This window comes from Corvus kubaryi, unplaced genomic scaffold (genome assembly GCF_017639235.1).
Source record: "Corvus kubaryi isolate FWS band 111438036 unplaced genomic scaffold, C.kubaryi_AGA036_p1.0 65207, whole genome shotgun sequence".
In the NCBI taxonomy this organism is placed as follows: Eukaryota; Metazoa; Chordata; class Aves; order Passeriformes; family Corvidae; genus Corvus; species Corvus kubaryi.
In genome coordinates this window covers 2238-27606 of record NW_024581840.1, presented here as the reverse complement: position 1 = coordinate 27606, position 25369 = coordinate 2238, and the positions used below count along the sequence as shown (strand labels likewise).

The following is a 25369-nucleotide window of genomic DNA, read 5'->3' as shown; positions in this document are numbered from 1 at the left end:
GTAGAGGAAATAAATTGATTACCCAATGAGTTGGTCCTTGTTTTGCTCCACAAGGGTGGGAGGAACGTTGGAGACGATCACTTGCATGTCCAACTGATTGACCACAGAGACCTGAAAAGAAAAGAGGGAAATTCAATCGGCACAGCCAGGCACAGCCCCCTCGCTATCCAACAGCAATGGAAAAATTCCTTTCCTGCCTCCACACCATGCCCTGACATCCGGATTTCTCCTTTTAATTCCAAATGGGAGAGCTGGGAAATCTTGCAGCCAAAGCACATTAACATCAGGCAAAGATTTAACTGGAATTGTAATTCCAGGTCTGCATTGGAATTATGGATTTTTAAGGTGGGGACAGCAAAAGCTGTTCTTAGTTCAGACTTGACTTAGAGAATCCCAGATCTCCCACGGGCTGTATTCAAAATTACTTCTGAACACTTGGGTGGTTTGGATGCCAGGAAAATCCTCCCTTGGAGCCATGCAGTGTGCACCAAGGGAAGTGGAAATACAGGATTAATTCCATGAAATCAATGCTACTTTGTTAGAAAATCAGGACGGAAATTGTTCATTTACATTGAAGCGATCAGTGAGAGGTTCTATTTTAATCTCCAATTGTTTTAGCTTCTCCCTCTATCATAAAACTGCACATTTTACCATTGAGCTTTTTCCTTAAAAAACACCCAACCAAACAGGAAAAAATGCTTCTAATCCACTCCATGCTTGTGTGCTTTGTTGGAATAAAATTAAATTCCAGTTTTCCACTGAGGTGTGGAGTGACCTCAGACCAAATCTCTGGCAACTGGTATTTTTTACTACAAAGCCGATGTCACTCCAATCCTGTAGAGGATTCCGGAGGAAAATTTGGAAAACTAGGCAGTGTTAAAGCTGATAAATTTAAAAATCAAGGGTTAGTTGATTGTAAAAGAAATAAACAAGCCCTGATTTTCCAAAGAGGAGCCCTGGAAGCACAGCAGCAGAAAAGCCTGGATGTGCTTCCACATCAAACACCGATTCACCAGCTTTGAAGCTTAATTCAACTTTTAAATATTTAAATGTTCTTGAAATGTCATCAGATGCCCTGATCAGCACGTACAGGCTCCAGTGTAAGAAACACGGAATTATAATGAGCTCCAAATAAATTGTAGACTAAAATCATGCAGCGGAACTGGAAAGCAATGATTAATTTAATAGAATTAATTACATTAGCCAATTCAAGCAACCACTGTGCACCCAGGAACTGAGAACAGCATAAAGGCAACACCAAAACCAAAGGCAGTAATTCTTTTAATATTGAAGAAATGACAATTATCATCACTTGTTCTTGTACAAAACCAGGGATAAACACACATTCACGACAAGCTGTAGGAAACCAAGGGTGTTGGACAAAAATCAAGCGACATTTGAGGTTTCCATGGTAACATTAACTTGCTTGTTATCCCCATTTGTAAAGGCAGGCAAAGCAGAAAATTGTTGGTAACCTCTAGCCCACGATCCTGATCCCTTTGATCCCAAGCTTTGCTCATTAGGCACTTCCCAAGTTTTAAATCCATCAAGGCAGAGCCTACAGAGCCTTGATCATGATATGGTACCAATGGATTCCTGGGAGTAGCCGGGACCTGAATGAGGGGGGGCTTTGAAAGCCCCTCAAACCCAATAAACATTTGATTAAAGATGATATCCATGACATCATAAAGGTGATACCCATGATCTCAAATAAGGATAGTGAATATCCACTATCGACACTTCCTCGGCACCTTTAGATGCTTCCTTGCAGCAAACTCATTTTAAAATGTAATTTTTAAATCTCTTTCCTCTCACAGATGCTGTGAAGGAAAATTCCATCACAAGGAAGCAAACTGTCAGCCCACAGGTGTCTGCCTCGAGCCATCCTGGTGTCCTTCCCATGGATTGTCCCCACCAGCATGAAGACCTTTGACCAGGGGATTTGGCAGGTCCTGCTGCTCCCAGAGCTGTGCAAGGCTCTGAGGAAGCATCCTGGTCCCAGTTCTGGAGGATACCTTGCTCTGCTCAGCTTCTTCCCAGTCTTGTCCCTCTGGTGGTGTCCTGCCTCTTCTCCCAAGACCTCCCCAGGGCAGTCCTATCCTGTTCCCCCACATCTTACTCTTTTGCATGGGAGTAATTAAATAATTTCCCTGTTCTCTGTGCACTTTTGGAGCTGGTTTTGAAAGAAAAAACACCCGAGAGCCTGAGCTCCTGACCCCACAGCAGGAAAATCCTGTTAACATCATGGGAAAGGATCTTGGTGTATGAAACACGCTTGGTGCATAAAATCAGAGCGGGTTGGGTTGGAAAGGACCTTAAAGCCCATCCCGCTCCAACCTCCTGCAGGGACACGTTCCAGTGTCCCAGGCTGCTCCAAGCCCCATCCAACCTGGATTTGGACACTGCCGGGGATCCAGCCACAGCTTCTCTGGGCACCCTGTGCCAGGGCCTGCCCACCCTTACAGCCAGGAATTCCTTCCCAATATCCATCACATCTAGCCCTGCCCTCTGGCACTGGGAAGCCATTCCCCCTTGTCCTGGCACTCCATCCCTTGGAAATGGTCTCTCCATGTTTCCTGTAGCTCCTTCAGGTCCTGGAAGGTCACAGGGAGGTCACCCCAGAGCTTCTCCTCTCCAGGCTGAACAATCCCAGCTCTCCCAGCCTTTCCTCCCAGCAGAGCTGCTCCATCCCTCTGCTCATCCTGGAGCCTCCTCTGGACTCATTCCAGCAGGTCCATGTGCCAGTGTTCTAAGCAGGATGGGGGTGTTCTGGAATTGTATCTCCAGCTCCTCCAAGCTTCCTGAGAATGCCCCATCATTTTGGGAGGTCAAGCATGAGGGCCTCATCCTTTATGTTTATTTGGTGAACTGCTGCAGCACTCCCACACCAAGGATTCTGGCTCTCATCCGTACCCTTTGACAGCGTTCCCATGAAGTGGATAATGCACTCCATCCCTTCCACATTATGCTAATATTGAGCCAATCCATCAAGTTTAGAGGCTTTAAGGAAATTTAGCTTGGATGCTTCCTGCAGCTGGACTAAGTCAGTGTCCTCTGTACAGCACAGAACCACGAGCCTGAGGCCTAAAGATGGTGCCAGTTCTGAAATGTTGCTTTCCCAGGGACTGAAAAGTTCATTCTCACCCCAAAATTGTTCCTTGACATAAGCAACTAAGACAACAAGGACACGACCAGCAGGGACACAGAATCCCAGAATCATTGAATGCTTTGGGTTGGAAGGACCTCAAAACTCATCCAGTGCCACCCCTGCCATGGGTGGTGGACACCTCCCACTGTCCCAGGCTGCTCCAAGCCCCAATGTCCAGCCTGGCCTTGGGCACTGCCAGGGATCCAGGGGCAGCCCCAGCTGCTCTGGGCACCCTGTGCCAGGGCCTGCCCACCCTGCCAGGGAACAATTCCTTCCCAATATCCCATCTCTCCCTGCCCTCTAGCACTGGGAAGTCATTCCCTGTGTCCTGGCACTCCAGACCTTTGTCTGGAGTCCCAAAGTCTCTCTTCCATGTTTCCTGTAGCACCTTCAGTGCTGGAAGGCCACGATGAGGTCACCCCAGAGCTTCTCCTCTCCAGGCTGAACAATCCCAGCTCTCCCAGCCATTCCTCCCAGCAGAGCTGCTCCATCCCTCTGCTCATCCTGGAGCCTCCTCTGGACTCGCTCCAACACGTCACAAAATCTTTTAGTTTAGGAAACCAAAAGATTTATTCCACTGCCTTCAAAAAATTAAGCACAAGTTCTTTATGTCTTTTCTCTAGGCCTGCCTGGAATTCAACTTTCTGCAGTGTTTGAATTTCCTCAGGAATTATTCCATAGTGATAATCCCTGGCTGATACTTACGAGCACTTCTGCTTTGCTGCTCAGCCCTTTGCCGTAATCGTCAGTGGCAATGACCTGGAACTTGAAATAGGATCTCCTCATGTTTTTGAAGAGCATGGCAGTTTTGATCAGCCCCGTGTAAGCCTCGATCACAAAGCCTTCCTTGCCATTCTTGATGGGGGGAATGATGAGCCTGTATTGCATGGCACTGTAATTCCCAGTGTCCTTATCATTGGCCTAATGGGGAAAACAAAACAAGCAAGGTAAATATGCTTGGAAGGAGTCATTAACCTTGTCCTTTAAATAAAGGTACATCTTGGCCCAGCAAATTTCTGCCACTCTGACATTTAAAACATGAGACTCCAGAGCACAGATATGGCTGCTACTGTAAATGCTTCATTTAACTTTGCTGCACTCAGTTTTGCTTTTCCAGCAATTTCTTCCTCCTCTGTTGGCACTAAACTGCTACAAAAGAAAGAAAGAAAGAAATTTAGAAAGTACAAAAATACAGGTTGACTTTCAAGTCTGCAACAATACCTGAGAACTGCTTAATTCTGAGAAACCTCCACTGCCAAATTCTCGTTGAAAAAGAAATATCAAAGATAAAACCATCTCAGCAACTCGTGCACAGACTTACACAAGAATATCCTTCATCTTAGAGATATTCTGATGGAGAACAGATATTTTTGGTGCAAACAAATAATTTTTTATTAAAATAAGGAAGGATTGAGTGGCATTCCTGCAGTGGTGCACAAGGACCTGCTGGGCACCCCAGTTCAGGACACAGAGCATATTCTGCAGCAGCACTGATGGAGGAGAGGTATTTTTAGAGCAATTTAACAATGTTTTATTAAATAAGGAAGGATTAAGTGGCATTCCTGCAGTGGTGCACAGGGACCTGATGTGCAGGACACAGAGCTGCCCTGGCACTGTCCTGTTGCTGAACTGGGTCAGGATGCAGAGCTGGCATCAACCAGGCTGCCACAGGAATTGTTATTCCACCTTCCTTGCTCCTGACAACCCCAGGTACTCCCATCCTGGCCTCTCCAACGCCATTCCTTATGCTCCTGTTCAACAGCAGCACAGGGAAGTGTATCCACAGGGAAGTGTTTCCAAGGACCCCCTACAGAGCTTTCCCGTGCTCCTTCCAGGGATCAGCGAGGTGGAAGCTAATTAATACTGAGCACTCATTAGTCTTGGGCATGGCCTCAGCATCTGGGACACTTCAGGATCTATCAGCAGGTTTGTATAGAAATATTGGCAAGGCTCCTGAGGCTGTGGTTTAAGCTAATGCTGGAATAAAAACCAGCCTTTACTTTGAAAAGGTGCACGTAAAATCCAGGGAAAAATCCATACTGTGCCACAACTTAAGCATGAAAAGCAATAAGGGTTTTGTGTCAGCATGAAGAGTTCACAGAATCATGGAATATCCTGAGCTGGAAGGGTCCCACAGGGATCACCCAGCCCAGCCCAGCCCCTGGCGCTGCCCAGACACCCCAACAACCCCAGCCTGGGCATCCCTGGCAGCGCTGTCCAAACGCTCCTGGAGCTCTGGCAGCCTCGGGGCTGTGCCCATTCCCTGGGGAGCCTGGGCAGTGCCCAGCACCCTCTGGGGGAAGCACCTTTCCCTAATTCCCAACCTGACCCAGCTCCAGTCATTCCCTGGGTCCTGTCCCTGGTCACAGTGAGCAGAGAGCAGAGCTGTTTATGAGCCACCACAGCTGCTAGAAAAGAATTATCTGTGCAAGGTCATTAAGCCTTCAATAGGGGGCCATTAATCATCATTAATTGTTTCCTCAACAGCACTGGAAAAGTTCTATATGGTGGAAATTGTCCCTTCTGTTTGTTTTTCATTTTCAGACAATTTTTCAGGGAATAGCAGCACCAGATGAGCGATCCAGGTACTCAAAGCTGTGTGTGCTCCATGCTACTCCAACTCCTATCAGCCCAGATTCCCAGACGGAACCATCCAGCACTTAAAGGATAATATCCAGGCTGGTTGAGCTGGAAAGAGCAAACAGGTTTCATTCAGAGATGCCCAAAAGATGGAATGGTGTCCTGGAATGACACCGGCTGTCACTTGTCACCGATACACAACTGGTTCGATTCCCACCCTCTCTCGATATTTTGCTTTCTTCTAAATTCACAAACCTTCATCTGGTTTGGCTACCAAAAGCATAAATATAAAATGTGTTGCTTTTGTTCTCCAGCTCCGTAGTTTTTTTTCAGGCTTTTAAAATCGAGATTGCTGCCTCCTGGGTGAGCTCAAACTCCTTTATCAGCGATTTTAGGAAAGACGGGACGGTTAAAAAGCTTTCTGAAATTTACTCTGTTCTGTCAGTCAAAAAAAGAAAGATATCAGTGGGCTTTTCCAGAGCATTCCAGCTTTCCAACTGGCACGGGGAAATACAGCCCCACAACATCCCAGAGCCAGCAGATGGGAGCTTGACAGGTGGAGAGTCAGGAGAATTGTTGGCTTTCCACGTAAATATATTGCTGAAGGAAGAAATGAATGTGAAAACATGCTATGTCATAGAACCATGGAATTTTTAAGGTTGGAAAACACCTCCAAGATCACCCAATCCAACCTTTGATCATCACCTTGCCCATTAAACCACACTGTGCAGTGCCACACATCCACTCATTCCTTGAACACTTCCAGTGCTGGCGGCTCCACCATTCCCTGGGCAGCCCCTTCCAGTGCTCAGCCACTCTTTCATGAAGAAACTTTTCCTAATATCCAGCCTGAACGCAAGGAAATGGCTGGAGAGAAACACCAGGTTGATCTTTGGATAGTGAGAAACAAAGACAAAAATTAAAGCAGCACCTCAGCTGTGCCTGGGGGGACAGGACACAGGGAATGGCTTCCCAGTGCCAGAGGGCAGGGCTGGATGGGATATTGGGAAGGAATTGTTCCCTGGGAGGGTGGGCAGGCCCTGGCACAGGGTGCCCAGAGCAGCTGGGGCTGCCCCTGGATCCCTGGCAGTGTCCAAGGCCAGGCTGGACATTGGGGCTTGGAGCAGCCTGGGACAGTGGGAGGTGTCCCTGCCATGGCAGGGGTGGCACTGGATGAGTTTTGAGGTCCCTTCCAACCCAAACCATCCTGGGATTCCAGGGTAAGTTCAGCTCACACAACACAGCTCAGGATAAAGCCATGACCAACCCAGAGAAGTCCCACCTGGCCAAACCCTCTGGTTTATCCACACTCAGCTTTGCATGTTGGTAATGGAGCTGGGGAGGAAAGAAAAGCAGAATTCCTGTAAGACCACACAGCACAAGGGACCCAGCAGCAGCCACAGGAGCAGTGTCTGATCTGGCTCCTTTGGGGTCATCCCTGAGTGAGCCAACCTTCTCAGGGAGTGCCCAGTGAAGTCCAAAGGCTCCTGAATGTGCCCTGGAGAGGAGCATGACGCCCTTCCAATAAAAAGCCAATTTCTTATTTAAAATGGATTTATGAGGTTGGTTCAGCTGGGTCAGAAGCCCATCATATTTTTAATAGTAGCAAATTCTCTCTCAACAAAAGCTACGGCTTTTAATGGTCGCTGCTTTCAGTGACACCAGAAATCAATTTCACCTTCAGCATTTCATGCCTGGAGATGTGTGTGACTAAAAACAAACAAAATTTGGATCCAAATTAAGGTATTGATGCTGCAGGCATGAGCATTAAATGAAGCCAGCCCTTTTGCACAAAACTCAGGGCACTGGAGCTCAGCGCTAATGAGATGTTTAAGTCTTCCAGCCGAGTTTAAGGCATTAAACTCCAGTGAAGGAGGCCTTTTGACATTTGAAGCTCACAGCTTGTAAAGTCCTGCAGAGTTCAGGTGCCCTGAGCTGGTGGACAGGCTCTGAGTTAATTGTCACCAGTTCTGAGAGCTCAGAGCCACCCCAGAGCCATCGGCAGCCTCAGCACCATCACAGCTCAGGCTCCCAGACATCCACCCAGAGATGAGCAAACAGGTGCCAAACAGCCTAGAAAAATGATCAGATTCCAGCTTCAAATATCTGAACTTTGTTGTTTGCATTCCCCCCTTTCTCTGCTCTTTGGATCAAACCTAAGGACACTCGGCTTGGCAGGACCAGGAGAGAGAGCTTATGAGCTGCTCCCAGGAACGCCCCAAACTTCTCCAATACAGAGGAAGGATGTTTGCTATTCCTGTAATTTGTCCTGAAGGTAAATATTTTTGACACTTCATTAGGAAGAGATCTATGACACCTCAGGAGCTGCATTATGACTGTCAAAGAAGAGAAAGAGCTGCACTTAATCTTAATATTCCAGCAGCATGGCTGCCTTTTGTTCTGTGCAAGAAATACAGATGTCTCCTAAATCCTGCTGTGATTGAGGGCTGTTAAATATGGATGATCTCAGGAATTACCAGGCCAAATTCCAGCCTCCTGTGATTGAGTTTAGGTGTGCCCTCACAAAGGGAGTTGGGTCAGCATCGCTACCACCCTCCCACACAGGAGGAGGAGGCACAAATCCTGGGGTGCTCCCTAATCCCAGCACAAAAGCATTGAGGATATTTTTACTCAGAGGGTGGGCAGGCCCTGGCACAGGGTGCCCAGAGAAGCTGGGGCTGCCCCTGGATCCCTGGCAGTGCCCAAGGCCAGGTTGGACATTGGGGCTTGGAGCAGCCTGGGACAGTGGGAGGTGCCCCTGCCCATGGCAGGGGTGGCACTGGATGGGCTTTGAGGTCCCTTCCAACCCAAACCATTCTGTTCTCTCAATGATCAACCAATTTTTTTTCCTTTTCTTTGTAAGAAGGCCGAAAAATGATGCCTTCAAAGCAAAAATTCATTCATCTCTGGCTCCATGTGTCTGCACAAACACAGCTCTGTGGCAGGACACCCAGGGAGGCTGGCAAACGCCAGCCTGTGTGACAGCAGCACCCTGTCACCAAAAATCACCAGCGGCATGTTTGGGATGAGCATAAAAATCATCAGTGACTGCAATTCTCGAAGCTGTTGCATAACCATTGATGATCCCAGTTTTTAGCATTATCAGCCCGAGCCTAATCCAGATTTGCTGCTGAGCATGAAAAGCAATTGTTAATTTGAGATGTTTTCCACCTCCCTCGCAGGGTCACCCTTAACCACGAGCCCGAGGCTGCTGAAGGGGCATGGAAAATGGCAGGATTGGGACTGGGCTGCTGAGGGATTTTTTCCCCTCTTCCTAGCAGATGGCAGCTCCAACGTTCCCAATTACTGCTGGCACATCAAGCAGCTTTTAGAACCTGGCTGGTTTTGCCATAGGAATTTCCAGATTGCTGCAGGTTTCCAGTTCTGCCGGCACAGCCGCCCCTGTGCTGTTTTAGGGGAGGTTTCACTGGGTGTTCTACAGCCACCTAAGCCGGGAAATTTGGTGTAACCATTGCAATTTTCCTTAATTTCCTGCATTTCTTCACTTCCATGCTCTTTTACACCCTCAGCTGGCTGAGGCCCTTTGGAACTCCTGCCCCTCACCTTGGTTTGCCAGGGGCTACCTCAGGAATTTGTAGCCTTGAATTTGCAGCCTTGAATTCATACTCATATACATATTGATATTTTATTAATAATATATATAATATGTAATGTATAATATGTAATATATAATATGTAACGTATACTTAAATTATATTTATGTATTATAATTATATTTTATATATCCATTTCTATTCATATTTATACTCATTCATATTTTATTTTTATTTAGATATAATAATGTATAATATATTAATATATGCTTATATCATACTTATATTTTTATATATTAATTTATATTCATATTAATATTTTATTTATATTTAAATATAATAATATAGAATATATTGATATATACTTACATTATGCTTATATTTATATACTTATGCTTTTATAGTCATTTATACTCCTATTTATAGTCATATTAATATTTTATATTTATATATAATAATATAGAATATATTAATAAATACTTATGCTTATATTTATATATTCATTTATACTCCTATTTATATTCATATTGTATTTTTATTTATATGTTTGTTTATATATTTATTATTAATTTATATGTTTATTTATATTTATATATCATATTAATATTTTGTATATTCATTTATACTCATTCATATTTCTGTTTTATCTATATTTTTATATATAATAATATATAATATATTAAGTTATATTTATATATTACACTTCTATTTTATATATTCATTTCTATTAATATTTCTATTCCTATTGCTTTGAATTTACCTATCACAACATCCCTGATACTGATCGCTGCCCAGCACACTCCCAGTACCCCCAGTGCCAGGAATCTTCTGAGGAACACAGGTAGAATAAGGGGAATGGGAATTGTTCTTTCTGTCCTCCAGTGGTGTCCAAAACCTCCCAGGTGCCGAAGGAAACAGGGATTCATTTTGATGGGCTGTCTCATGGGAAAAGGTGTTGAATAAGAGGGGTTCCCAAAGTCGGATTTTGAAACAGATAATTGGAAAAACGGATTTATTGCCATTTTTCTTCTGCCAATGGCAGTTAGTGCTTGACGGAATAAGTTTGTGTGTGTGAGTGGGGGTAAAGGCCACACACATTGATTTCCTCCATGGGATGGGAATGATCCAGGAGCACTCCCCACTCCCAGCCCCTTCACTCAGGAAGGCACATGCAGCACCAACAGTCTTGAAAATGCTCAAAAACACCAAAGGAATTGAAATAATCTTCAGTTACACTGGAAAAAATCCCAAAGGGTAGGGAACTCTCTGACTGCTGCCAGACAAAAATAATAGGAAAGCAAGAGATTTTCGAGTAAGAAGTTCAGGAAGCCAACATAAAACCCGGGAATATTTTGAAGGAGATTACCTCTGTGCTTGGCATTCCCGTAATATTTGCCACAACAGGACACACAGCTTCTTTGGGGGCCAGATGTTCCAGCAGCTGGAGGCTGGGCTGTTGTCACTGCAATGAGCTTTTCAGAGCAGATTCTTCCTCCCACCAAGCATCTTTTTCTCCCTACTCTGGGATCCATAAATCACATTTTAAGGAAGAAAAGGTCGCGACTGGGAAAGCAGCTGAGTTTCGTGCCCAAGTCGCGCAACAGCCGAAGGAGGGATGAGCAAAATGTTGCCCTGAAAGCTGTCCTGGGTGCCCAAGGTGGAATCTGTGGAATTCCAGAACCTGCCACTCTAAAGATTCCCTTGTCATCCCAAGGAAAAGGTAATATCAAAAGAAATCCACAGGTTATAGGCATGGATAGAAAAAAAATGGAGATTTAAAATGGGTAACACAGCTGGGCAAAAAAGCAATCCCGGTATTCTCTCCCTATCCATACCCTGGAATTTTATTTCTTTTATCCATTGTTTTAGCTTGTTATGGGATCTCTAAGATGCTTTTGAGGTGCAGAAAAGAGGAATTCCTGCTCCCCTGTGTGTCCTCAGGGTCAGAACCTGCAGCCTAAAATGGCTTTGGTTTATTTTGCCCTCTTCTGTTGAGATATTCCAAGGGCAAGAAAGGATATTCGATATTCAATAAAGGATATTCCATGGGAATAAAGGATAAAGTTCCATTAAAAAGCTGATCAGAAAGGGACAAAAAGCACAGGAAAGGGCTGGAATTAAAATGTTGTAAGAATCAAGGCATTTCCATCAAATACAGCCAATTCCAGAGCGTTAGACTCACTGGCATTATTTAGGCAAGATTCCTTCCCTGCAAACATTTTCAGGATGAAAATAAAACTGAGCAGCAATACAGAGAATTCTCTTTCTTCACTAGAATTAGGACGTTTGATATTTCCTCATTTAAATCCATAATAATTCAATAATTTAATAAATAAAGGAAGAAACCTAGAGGTTACTGCTGTTCATATTTAAGAAGCAAGAGCTAACAACACTCCGTTATAGGGAGAAGCCAATTCCTGCTGGTAATTTCCCTAAAGATTCTGTTGTTTGTGGGTTCGTTTCCTGAAGCAAATTGAAAATATTGTGTTTGGGGCTTGAGGAAGCCTGGTTGGAATTCTGAGGGGGAACAACCATGAAAATACCAGTGAAAAGCAAAATAATTCTGATACGAGGAGATGCGAAGCAAAGCTCAGGGCACAGAATTCGTAAATTAGAGGCTGTGTTACATCTGGTTTTAATTAATAAATTCCTAAACAAAAGCACAAAAAGGTCTTTAATTAAAGAAATGGGCTCTCAAATACATTGGAAATTCTGGGGGGGGGAAAAAAAAAGGGAATTTCAGAGAAGGGGACTTCAGGCAGCAAGGAGCAAATCCTTGGCTAAAAAATGGCCATTTTATTCAAATATATCAGTTTTGGTTTTTTCTTGGAACATCAGTACCTCCACAGCTTTCAGAGGCTGCTGCTCTTAATCCAGTCAGATCCATAGAGAATAACTCATGTGGTTTACCATTCCCCAAATTAATTCGGATTAAAAATGGCTTTTGGAGAATAACTCGTGGCATTCTGCTGAGCTTAAGCTTCCTTTTTATCTACTTAAAGGAATCTTACTACAAATCTAGAGCGAGGCAGCTCATGACCCTCTTCTGAAAGGCTTTTATACTCAAATTAGTGTATTTAAGAGGATACTGCTGGCAGCAAACCCAATGACCTTAGAGGGTTGGGAGAAGCTCCATAGGATTGGCCTTGGCACACATCAACTCTCCGGACGATGAGAGAAGTTTTTATCCAATATTTTACTGGTCTGTTTGTCTCTAAATCAATTTGTGTGGAATATTACAGACTCAGGATCAGTTTTCTTCTCTCCTTATTTTTTTTAATTTAAGGTTTTTTTTGGGTGTTTGATTATTTTTATTATTTGTGAAATTTTATTCAGGCCAGAGTAGAAGCAGCTGAAGCCAAGCATCTGAATGTTCAGCAGTGTATTGGTGCTGAATTGATCCAAAACTGATTTGCATCGACTACTCTATTAATAATTAAAGACTACAGGCCTTATTTATCCCCGGAAGTTATTATGTGCTGTTAAAGAAGAACTAATTGTGGAGGTTTTGGGGTGTTTTTGAAAGTTGTAGTTTTGCATTGGGTCATTTGAAAGGCTGGGAGAGTTGGGGTTGTGCAGCCTGAGAAGAGAAGCCCTGGGAAGACTTTAGAGCCCCTTCCATAGCCTAAAGGGGCTCCAGGAGAGCTGCAGAGGGACTGGGGACAAGGCATGGAGGGACAGGACACAGGGAATGGCTTCCCACTGCCAGAGGGCAGGGCTGGATGGGATATTGGGAAGGAATTGTTCCCTGGGAGGGTGGGCAGGCCCTGGCACAGGGTGCCCAGAGCAGCTGGGGCTGCCCCTGGATCCCTGGCAGTGCCCAAGGCCAGGCTGGACATTGGGGCTTGGAGCAGCCTGGGACAGTGGAAGGTGTCCCTGACATGGCAGGGGTGGCACTGGATGGGCTTTGAGGTCCCATCCAGCCCAAACCATCCTGGGATTGTGTGATTCCAATATCCCATGTTTGAGCCTCATCAAGGCTGTTGTCAGTGCCAGGAATAATGAGAAGGTGGCTGAGAAAATTGCTTTCTTCTCAAAATTACTCAGATGATGTGAAAGAAAGTGAGCAACTGTTAATGAATCCAGAAGATGAAAGCAAATGCATTAAAAACTCCTCCTAAGAAGCCGAATTCCCCCGTGGAATCCAAACCTGAATAATTTCTACAGTGCAAGCTCTGCATGTACTTTATTAATGTTCTCCTAAATTTCAACTTGGAAAGCTGCTCATTTCATTCTAGTCCTCAAGAACAGACATTCATTTGATTAATTATTCTTAAACCAGGCTGGAATGGGGATTGTGTTTAACTAACAGAGCAATTACTTTTGCTTTCTAAAGGCCAGGAAGAAAGGTAACGAGCACTGACTGCTGCGAATGCTTGGTGCTACAACAATAAATTCCGGCCCGATCCTCTGCAACAAGAGCACTTCTTAATTATTTCCAATTTTACTTTCACTAAACACACAATTATGTTTAATGCCATCCACTAATACCAACTCCTGGCTTAGGCCTTGTTCCATTTCGTGCCAGCAGAATCAGGGAGGATTGGAACAGAAGTAGCTTAAAGACATAAAGTTGCCATTTCTTTTGGTCCTCCTTTGTGGTCTGCTCACCTGTTTTGAGTCAAACATTTCCAAAGGGCAAAAGCAGATTCCTTTCTTCACCCCCAAATTTCCCTTAGCTCTTTTCCACCCATTTCTTATCCCCCTGACTGACACACACAAATTCCTGTGCCTCAAAAATCCTCTTGGAAAACCAGGGAGGATTTTCACGGCCTGTTCACGTTTCATGTGACGACTCCAAACATCATTTGACATTTGTGCCTCGTGTTTCTTTTGCTTTCGGACACAAACCCCTCCTTTCCCTAAACGACTTAGCCTTTCAGAATTTTCTATCTACTCCAGTTCCTTTTTCATGCTACCTGCTCTCTGCAGTTCCCTGGAAGGAGGATGGAGCTAGGTGGGGATTGTTCAAGGGACAGGAGGACAGGAAATGGCCTCGAGCTGTTCCAGAGCAGGTTTGGATTGGATAATGGGAAGAATTTCTTCATGGAAAGGGTGGTTAAGCACTGACCAGGGCAGTGGTGGAGTCACTGCCCCTGGAAGCATCCCAAAATGTGTGGAAGTGGCACCTGGGGACACTATTGGTGGTGACCATGGTGGTGCTGGTGGATGCTTGGATTTGATAACCTTAAAGGTCTTTTTCAAACATAACAATTCTGTGATTCTTCAGCAGCTCTGGAGTTCATGGATTTGACACAATTCTTGGATTCGCCACCATTTTTGGATTCCTAATTTTGATGAAGTAGAAGCTTCCCAATTCCCCACTGCTTTGCCATTTCTGGGCTTATTTTGGGAAGGACTGCCATGAAAGCAACCAAAAAAAAATCAAGTAGGGACAACTTTAATAAGCTCTGAACTACTACTTTTTCATTCCTGGTGCTCTAAACACATCATTTATTTGTTTTCTTGAAAACAAAGAGCTTTTACTCTTGGCTATTAATGTCTGATGATAATTGTAGTCTGTATATTATATTTCCATTAATTTTCTCTCTCTTTTTTTAAAAAAATCCCCTATGGATGGTTAATTTTATTCCCACTTTCCTCCCAATGCAGACCTGAAATTGCTGTTTTTTCCCTTTTAAAGCCTAAACAAGCTGCTGCCAAAACCAGAAAAATCTTGTACGTTGAACATACAAGAAATGTTTCACTATTAACAGATCTCAAATGAGAGCCACAAACTGGCAGGAGAAGCAAGCACCTTAAATTGAGTAGAAATAAAACCTGGGTTTTAACTCAAAATCATCCTTGTGTCAACATCAACCATCAAGCAGCTTTAGAAGACACAAATTGCAAAGGCTCCTGGAAAAAAAAAACCAGTGAGTACAAATTTTCCCTCTGCAAGTGGAGCTTATTTTAAGAACTTCAGCCTTACCTTCACTTTAAGCACAGAAGAAAACATTCTGGCATCTTCAGACACCCCTCCAATGTACATTTTTTTGGTAAACATGGGTGCGTGGTCATTTTCATCCTTCACCTCAATAAAGACCTTGGCTGTATTACCTAAAAAGAAGGAAGGAAAAAGGGAAAAGAGAATATTTTGTAATAATTTGTAACATCTACTGGCATTCACGCATTTACAGACCAAGGAGATAATGTACAATGAGAGTAGGGATAATAATGTAAAAAAATAAGTCCATTAGCCATCATGAAATGCTAAAATTGGATAATCCCAGAGTCACTGAGGCTGGAAAAGACCTCCAAGATTATGAAGTCCAAGCTGTGCCCGATGCCCACCTTGTCCCCAGCCCAGAGCACTGAGTGCCACCTCCAGCCCTTCCTTGGACACCTCCAGGCATGGGCACTCCAAAGCTCCCTGGGCAGCCCCTGCCAAGGCCTGAGCACCCTTTCCATGCAGAAATTCCTGCTGCTGTCCAAGCTGAGCCTCCCCTGGCCCAGCCTGAGGCCCTTTCCCCTTGTCCTGTCCCTGTTCCCTGGCAGCAGAGCCCGACCCCCCCGGCTGCCCCCTCCTGTCAGGGACTTGTGCAGAGCCACAAGGTCCCCCCTGAGCCTCCTTTGCTCCAGGCTCAGCCCCTTTCCCAGCTCCCTCAGCTGCTCCTGGGGCTCCAGATCCTTCCCTTCCCTAGACAAGAAATAGGGACCTATAAAACACCTTGATTCCACAGGTTTTGGTCCTATTAAATACCCACAGCTGTCACCAAGAGGTAATGAGGAGGTATCACAAAGAGCTCATTAACAGTAGCTCTGCACCTTGCTTGATCTATTTTAATTATTCCTACTGCCATGCAAATTCTTAACCGCTGATTCAGTCCTGGTGTCTGTAAACTCATAAATGGTCACACAAAGCCCCGGCTCAGCAGCCCCAACACTTAATTAATTTCCTATGTTAATTGAAAGCATCCCTAAGCCTGTCCTCCTCCCAAACCTGGCTTGGCCCTGGGGAACTCCACAAGATTTGCTTCCCCTGAGAGGTTCAACACAAAACACCAGAGGTTCAACATGAACCCCCACTACTAACTTGGTTTTATTAAACAGTTCCTGCTCCAGCCCATTGAGCAATAAACATCTCCATCCTTCTGCAAGGGAAAAAACATCCAGCAAAAACCATGGAGCTGGTGCCAAACAGATTCTACTGCGCAGTAATCTCCACCAACATCTGCTTCCCTTTTTCAGAATCGTATCATCCAGAAAGATTGCTGGAAATGATGATATCCAGTTCATTAAAACCACATTTGCAAGTGATAAATTGCCTCCTTTCTGAGATGGTTTTCCCAGCTCCTTTCAGTGCCAGGATAATTTCAGTGTTGCACAGGTGCCACTGACCTGAGTTACTTGTACAATGTAGGCTTGTTATAAAAGGCTCAGGAGCTGTATCTTTAGGGGAGGCAAAAATTAAACCCCAGACTATTTCTGATATGGCCAAAGTCATATTCTGCCTGATGGTCCAACTGATGGGAAATGAATGATGGCTTCATAAATGGAACTGAAATCTGAAAAAAACCCAAATATTTAAAATGCTGTCCCTGAGCCAGCAGAATGTCCTGGGGGTCCTGGGGGACACTGAGCTGTCCCTGAGCCTGCAGAGTGTCCTGGGGCCAAGGAGGCCAATGGGATCCTGGGGGCAGCAGGACAGAAGAGCATTCCCAGCAGGGCAGGGAGGGATCCTGCCCCTCTGGGCAGCCCTGGAGGCACCTCTGGAGTGCTGTGTCCAGCCCTGGCTCCTCAGCACAGCAGGGCCAGGGAGCTCCTGGAGCGGGGCCGGCGGAGGCTGCGCAGCTGAGGAAGGGCCTGGAGCATCTCCGTGCCCAGCACAGGCTGAGGGAGCCGGGGCTGCTCAGCCTCGAGAGGAGCCCCAGCTGAGAGGGGCCCTCAGCCCTGGCTGTCCCTGGCTGCAGGGAGGGCTCCGAGCAGGGCCCGGGCTCTGCTCCGGGGCCCAGCAATGGCACCAGAGCACCGGGCAGGGCCTGAGCCCAGCAATTGCCCTGCCCAGGAGGCAGAACTGCTGCCCTGGGCAGTGCCCAGCCCTGAGCACATTGGCCACAGAGGCTCTGGGCTCTCCTCCCTGGGGCTGTTGCAGAGCTGTGTGCACACAGTGCTGGGCCTGTGCTCCGCGATGGCCCTGCTGGAGCAGGGAGGTGCCACCAGGTGCCCTCTGTGCTCCCTGCAGCCTGAGCCCTGCTGTGGGGCTCTTTAGTATGGAGAGAAGGGGGATAACAGAAAGGAAAGAAAAGAAATTACATGAATTGTCAAATCTCTGTCATCTTAAACCAGATCCTTGATGTTTCTGGCTGCAATACCAAGCTACGGTAGGAAAATGAGATTCCCAGGCAGACTTTCCCACTGCAGCTCCACCCTTTAGGGAAGAAGGTGGCATTAAAAGCAGAATTATGTGTGGAAGTGACCTTGCCCTGCTGAGCCTACAAGCAGTCCTATCACCGGCTGCCACTGGTTTGATGCTGGAGGGAAGATCCTGATTTTATCTGTGCAAGTGGGATCAGGTGCTGGCTCACCTGCACTGGTTCTCTCTAATTCAAATTAAACATCATTTGCATAATGCTCACTGTTGTCGTGTCAGGCCAGTTTGGGTGAGGTGGCTGAGCCTTGTGCAAAGTTTGCCTTGCAATTTGCTCAGCTCCCCATTTGTTTAATTTGCTGGCAGTTCTCTGAGCTGCCAAAAGGCTGATTTGTTTAGCAAAGGGTGAACGCTTGGAGAATGGAGAAATGGAAGTTATTACATTAAGGACAAAGCAAATGAAACATCCTGCATAGCCACAGGCCAACATTAGCACCGTCACCATTGAACATCTACCTGCACTTCAGCTTCCTGCCTGATTTTGGACACAGTCCTTCGTTCTGGCAGATGGGAGTGGAATGTGGCATCTGCGAGCTCCTCCCTGTCCCAGCCTTTGGATGCAATTCCTACAGCTGGCTGCAGGAAAGGGCTCCCCGCCTGCTGCAGAGGTTTCCTTACCCTCACACCGGAGTTCTCACTAAAACCCCTCAGCAGCAGCTGTGCCATGTGGGAAGGTTGTGCTGGATCCTCTCCCATGCGGATTTTCCAGTGCTTCTGCTTGATTCAGGAATATCCCCTGCACATGGGCTCTGGTACTCCCAAATCCACCACTCCTGCACCTCCAGCACCCAGCCTGATGGAAAAGGCCACCAATGAAGCACAGTCTTAGAGAGTCTGGTTTAGACTCTGCCATTAGACTCCTTTGCCCTTCATATTCCGAATTTTTAACCACTTTTCTAAACACTCCTTGGGTGTGGCTTGAACCCTCTTTGTGAGGACATCGATCATCACAGGCTGTCAGTATTCACACTCCCAGAGGAGAAATTTATACCCCCATGGATGTAAAACCTTCCATCTTTGGTGTTCTAGGTCTGGAATCCAGCTCCAGTTACTTCTTTTCTTCATGGATTCCAGGAGTGGAAAGCAGGATTTACTTGCCTGTGGTACTTTTTGTGAGACCTCACAGAACCCAAATATAATTCTTATTACTGTGACTGAGCTACCTAAAGAGTTGGCCAGGTGAAAGAGCAAAAAGCATCCTTCCCTGGACAAAGCAGCACAGGCTGCCAGGGTGGTCAAGACCAGCAAATAAAATAGATTTCAGCGCTACCTCGGTCTCCTGCAAGATCCCTTTTTCCTCTTCTCTTCCTGCCCCCCAGAGATGAGCTGCAGTGCACAGAAAATACAGCAGTGCAGCTGCTTCTAAGTCATCCTCAGCTTCTAAGAACCAGCTAAATAATCACTGCCAAGACTTTTGGATCTTTCATCTTGTGTGGTTTGCTTAAGGGGAGTGAAAACACCCTGAAAGCTGCTCTAAAGCAAAGCTGAGGAACCTCTGAAACACCTGAAACGAGCAGACCACAAATAAGTAACACAGAAAACAAATGCAAGAGAAACTCCTGGGTCACTAGTGAGTACTAACCAACACTTCATTCCCAGAAGTTGTTCCCAAACATCCTCGTTGAAAGCTCTTTGCCAGTCTCCCCATGTAAAAATGTGCCAGATCCGTGTGAGCCTGTAGTTCCTTGCCAGGCTGCAGAAAGGAAGCTGAACAGAAGCAATGGATTTTGGACACTGGGACAGCACCAACGATGTTTTGAGTGCTCCCAGGTGAGTTTTACTCAGTGCTCTCACCAGCAGCGCTGCTCCGGCCTTCTGCAACATTCCAACCCAGCCGTGGATCCAGCTGCTCTTCATGCATGGGTAATTCTGACATAAACCCCTGCATCTCCAAAAGCAATTCTGGAGGAGGCAACAGCAGATTTCAAAGAACCTTTCCAAAGTTCATTTGAATCCAGCTGGGAGGGAGAACTGTAATTTGCTTTCCTCCTGCCTTACAAGTGAGCGGAGCAGGCTCTGTGCTTTGGCAGGTGAGCCGAGCTGAGCTGCAGCTGGGCTCCATCTCACATTCCTGGGTTTGGCAGAACCAAGTAGGAATCAGCACTGAATATTTTTCAGTGGCATTTCGATCTAAACGAGCCCATAAGGCCTGAAGAAGCTCATCATGTGCTGTCACTGCTCGAAGAGTGCAGAAAAAAGCAAACAGCAATGTGTTTGGACCAGCACCAATCCAAGGTCTGATTTAAATCCGTATAAAACCTCTTTTTCGAACAAATAATGACCAGAGTGGGAGCTCAGGTTTTATGCAGCCTCTCTGAAATGCACTGTTTTGCTGCCCAACAAAATTGAAGCCTGTCCCAAGCTCCCCCAGAGCTGTGAGGCAGAGGGATGAGCTCTCCAGGCTCTGCTTGCATTGAGTCCATCTGTCACAACTCCTGGATCTGGGAACTGCTGGAGCAGCCAACTTGTACAGCACCACCAGCAGCAACTTTTGCAACGAAAAACATAAGGCTGCTTTACTATTACATGGACCCCGCAGGGACACAGAATGCATGCTCACGTTTAACGGAGTAGAAGCATCATTCCCATTTACCATGGAGCAGTTGCAGAATGTTAGTTGTAAAACTCCCATTTCCACTTTATTCCCAAAGGGTTTTTTTGGGTTTAGGAAACTAAAAGCTGAAGGAGACAGAACTGTTGCCTCACCCCCAACCACCAAAGCACAGCCCTGCTCGCAGCTGGGAGTACAGCAGAGCCAGGGCAGTGCCTCTGTACCAGCCCTGGGGGTGCCAAAGGGGACAAACAGTTCTACCTGACATGGAAATAATCAATGGAAGGTGATTTTGTTTTCAAATCCTCTGACAGCAAGATAAAAACCATATCTAACAAGGTTCTGTCATGGAATCATCCAGGTTGGAAAAGACCTCCAAGATCAGGGAGTACAACCTGTGACCAATTACCACCTTGTCACCCAGGCAATTAATTCCTCTTAAATGCAGGAAAAGCTCTGTTATTATCTTTACATCTCTAGGAATGTAAAATCATGGAGCCATGGAATGGTTTGGGTTGGAAGGACCTTAAAGCTTATCCCATCCCCTGCCATAGGCTTGGACACCTCCCACTGTCCCAGGCTGCTCCAAGCCCCAATGTCCAGCCTGGCCTTGGACACCTCCAGCGATCCAGGGGCAGCCACAGCTGCTCTGGGAATGCCCCCCAGGGCTTTGGTTCTACACCTGGGACTGGGTTAAATTTGGTGGTAAAAGCCTCTCTTTGTCCCTCCTTGTCCATCCTGCTCCACTGCTCTGTCCCTGTGCTAAGGCAGCACTTTCTCTTTGTTGCTCCCTCTGCTTCCACAGAAATCCTTCTGCTTCCTCCTACCCTTTCCTTTCTGCCTCAAGGAGCATCAAGTCCAAGTCCTGGCCCTGCACAAGACAGCCTCAAGAATCCCACCCTGTGCCTGAGAGCGTTGTCCAAACTCTGCTAATATGGAAGGTCCTTCAGGGCTCAGCATCCCCAGAATCCTCAAGGAGAACTCCAAGCTTTTTAACTCATCCTCATCACCAAACCCAACTCTCCTTCCATTCAGATGAAGTAAAACCACACAGCAATTTCATAGCATAAAGTTTCAGTTAAAGTAACTCCTTTAATGAGTTTGACTCTGCTGAAAGCAAGAATGTGACTTGGCATGATTTAGCATCATCTATTAAACCCCCAGTTTAAGTCACCAGTTGGATGCTCTCATACTCCAAAGGACATCTCAATTTACTTTCTCTCCTCACACAGTTTTGCAGTTATTGCCATGCTATCAGCTGGCACCATCACTGAAGACAAGCTCAGTTACACTCAATGCACTTTCACTTTTCCCCAGCACAGATGCAAACTCCAGCTCCTACTTCTCTATAACTATTTCCTGTAATACCATCACTGCAAACAATTTGGTACCAAGCTTCTGAGCTTTGTGAAATTCAGCCCTGTGTGGTGGCTGAGCAGTTTGTCAGTGCTCTGTAATTTACAGAATCCCAGGATCCCTGAGGCTGGAAAAGCCCTCCCAGCCCATCGAGTCCAAGCTGTGCCCGGTGCCCACCTTGCCCCCAGCCCAGAGCACTGAGTGCCACCTCCAGCCCTTCCTTGGACACCTCCAAGCATGGGCACTCCAAAGCTCCCTGGGCAGCCCCTGCCAAGGCCTGAGCACCCTTTCCATGCAGAAATTCCTGCTGCTGTCCAAGCTGAGCCTCCCCTGGCCCAGCCTGAGGCCCTTTCCCCTTGTCCTGTCCCTGTTCCCTGGCAGCAGAGCCCGACCCCCCCGGCTGCCCCCTCCTGTCAGGGACTTGTGCAGAGCCACAAGGTCCCCCCTGAGCCTCCTTTGCTCCAGGCACAGCCCCTTTCCCAGCTCCCTCAGCCACTCCTGGGGCTCCAGCCCCTTCCCAGCTCCGTTCCCTGCCCTGGACACACTCAATGTGTATCTCAAAGTGAGGGGCCCAGAAATCCCTGTAGGTCCAGAGTAGGTCACCGACAAATTGCAGAACAAATTCCACCAATTCAGGAGTATCCAAGACCAGAACTGGCAGCAGGTCATTGCCACCAGGTGTCCCAGCTCCATATTAATTCAGTGTCACACCATCCTGGGGCTTTGCATTCCGAGTCACCCAGCTCCAAAATGGTTCATCAGCTCAACCTCAGCAAAGCCCACAGTGATGTGTTCATTGTGCCCCATCTCCTCCCACTGCAGCTCATCAATTCAGTGCCCTGAAACTCAGAAGTAGTGTTTAACCTGATTAAAACTCCTCAAAAATGAACAAAGTGCTGAGAAAATGGAAAGGAATTAATTGTATAAATGCAGGAATCAAACCCAAAGGTCAAGGGATCTCCATTACAAAATCATAAGTGATTCAGCTGGCCAGATACTTCTAAAGCATTTTAAATATATACATTTATCAAATTCTTTAGCCATCCGTGCAGCACAGTGCACATTCCAAGGAATATATATGTTGTGTACTCCCAGAGAGCCAAACACACCCAGCTTGTCTTCCTGTAAGCTGGCCTGAAGTCAAACTCCAGTCATTATCCAGCATTCTGGAATAAAATAACTCAGCCATCACTTTTTTGGAACTGCTGTTCAGCTGGGAGAGCTGCTCCAGTGCAGAGTGTGAGTCAGAAGAGGGAATGAAGGGCAGGACCTGCTGATTCCCTCATGTCTTCAGCGATCTCAGAGAAAGGTTTGGAGAAGGCTTTGTGCTGCATGGAAACCTAATCTGCTCCCTGGGCATTCCTTGGCTGGATTTTTATGGATATAACCTGACCTGGATTTCTCCCAGGCACAGGGAAAAGCAGGCAGCTCTGTCTTTCTGTCCCCTGCCAGGTACATCCTTGATGGTGGCTAAACCAGCACAGGATCTCACCCTGCTCCTAACAAAGCCAAGCTCCTGACCACTGCTTAACCCCGATGTGTCACACCCCACACACTCCATTCTTACTCAAGGAAAAAGAAATAGCCATGATAATCCAGGCTCAAAATCCCAAAACCTTCTGCTGGTTCTGTGGGTAGCATTGGAAAGAAACCCTGGTGAAGGTATTGGAATTGCCACCCCTGTACAGTGCCTCAGGCCATTCCTAAGTTTTATGGAGTGTTCCCAAATACTTCAGCCCCTTCAACTAACATGGAATCACAGAATCCCAGGATGGTTTGGGTTGGAAGGGATCCCTAAATCCCATCCAGTGCCACCCCTGCCATGGGCAGGGACACCTCTCACTGTCCCAGGCTGCTCCAAGCCTCAATGTCCAACCTGGCCTTGGACACTGCCAGGGATCCAGGGGCAGCCCCAGCTGCTCTGGGCAAGTCAGGCAGAGAGACCCAAAAATGCACCATGGGCTGTGATCCCATCACCACCATCACAGCCCTAAAATCCAGAAAGGTCACTGGAGTGCAGTTTCAACATTCTCAGCAGATCCCAGCAATATCTGTGTAAAAAGGGTGGAAAAGGAAGGATTTTTGACACTTACTTTTGGAGGGGACCCGCAGGTTGGATCTCACCACCTGCAGGGAGTCTGCCTGCACTCGCAGCTCATAACTTTGGACACGTTCATAATCCAGAGGCTTCTTCACGGAGATCACTCCCGTTCTGTTGTTAATGGCAAACACATCTGGAAGCCAGAAAAAACACAGGAATTTTCTGGGATGCAGAAACGGGGATTTTCAATACCCAAGGCTTTTATTTTGGGGATGACACAATCCAAGCAAGTCATTTCCTCCCTGCCTCCCCTCCTCCTTCGGGCCTGGAAAAGCCCACATAGCTCCTCTTTGAAGATATTTTAAGGAGCAAATCAGCTGGATCCAACCTGCTGCTGGGATAACCAACCCAGAGTCACAGAATCATGGAATATCCTGAGCTGGAAGGGACCCGCAAGGATCACGGAGTGCAACTCCCTGCACAGGACTTGAGGACAAGTAGGAAGACGGGACAAGACAAAGAGCCCACACTCACGAAAAGGAGGATGGGATGGGGAATTCTTTACATCCTTCCCAAGAATTCTGTATTATTTTGTCAGGATATCCAGGTGGATCACAGAGAGTATCCCAGCAGGATGTTTTGCTTGGATATCAGGCTCTAATCCAGTATTTGTTACAGCATGGCCAAGCCTGCAATCCCTTAAACCAGATTTTTAAGCAAGTATAACTCCATCAGAGCTATTCCTATTTTTATTTTGCTGTGCCATGGGCTTACACCACGTGGCACCCACGGGAATGTTCACATCAGTGAGTATTTTTTTCTTGTAATCCTGCTAATTAATCTGAGCTTTAGCTGATCTCCAAAGGTTTGATAACGGCAGTTGTAGAATGGTAGAATGGTTTGGGTTGGAAAGGACCTTAAAGCCCATCCAGTGCCACCCCTGCCATGGGCAGGGACACCTCCCACTGTCCCAGGCTGCTCCAAGCCCCAATGTCCAGCCTGGCCTTGGGCACTGCCAGGGATCCAGGGGCAGCCCCAGCTGCTCTGGGCACCCTGTGCCAGGGCCTGCCCACCCTTCTAGGGAACAATTCCTTCCCAATATCCCATCTAAACTTCTCTGTTCCAGCTTGAAGCCATTCCCCCTAGCCCTGTCACTACATGCTCTTATAAGAAGTCCCTCTCCAGGTTTCTTGTAGGCTCCAGCACTGAAATTCCCTCCTGCTTGTGCAGTTGAGGTGGGATTTCACCTCGATGATCTTAGAGGTCTTTTCCAGCCTTAACGATTCTGTGATTCACCTCAGCAGCTTCACTTCTCCACACTTTCTTGCAGGCCTCTGGTGCACCCACCAGGCCTGGCATAACCACAAGGCTGAAATATTATTATTATTATTATTATTATTATTATTATTTATATTATTATTACACTTACCCTCTTCATTCCCTGACACAATGGAGTACACGACTGTCTGGTTCAAGGCGGCCGCGGTGACAACGGTGACCACGGTTCCCTTCGGGGCACTTTCACTCACTGGGGGGGGTCTGCAGAGGGGAACAGAAGGATTTGTGTGACATTCCTGAACAGCAGATTATTGACAATTATTCCTCGCCTTAGTATTTCCACCATCTATTAGGCTGCCAAAGGATCTGTTATTAGGGAAAATCATATTCAAAAGGAAAATGTTCAACCTTTGAAAATGCAAAACCCACTGAGAAGTTCAATAGACAAGAGGTGGCAACGTAAAGATCTAATGCTTCTTGGATGTGAGAA

The 25369-nt window shown here is 46.4% G+C and overlaps 1 protein-coding gene across 1 annotated transcript; it reads right to left on the bottom strand.

Annotated features, from left to right (window-relative positions):
* On the bottom strand, positions 1-25140 carry LOC121673121 (protocadherin-15-like; the record flags this gene model as incomplete). Its single annotated transcript, XM_042046192.1, has 5 exons — positions 1-111; positions 3854-4069; positions 15215-15342; positions 23654-23794; positions 25031-25140. Coding segments are annotated over 5 exons (688 nt in total), but the record flags the coding sequence as incomplete, so codon positions are not given.
* Positions 25141-25369: the final 229 nt, after the last annotated feature.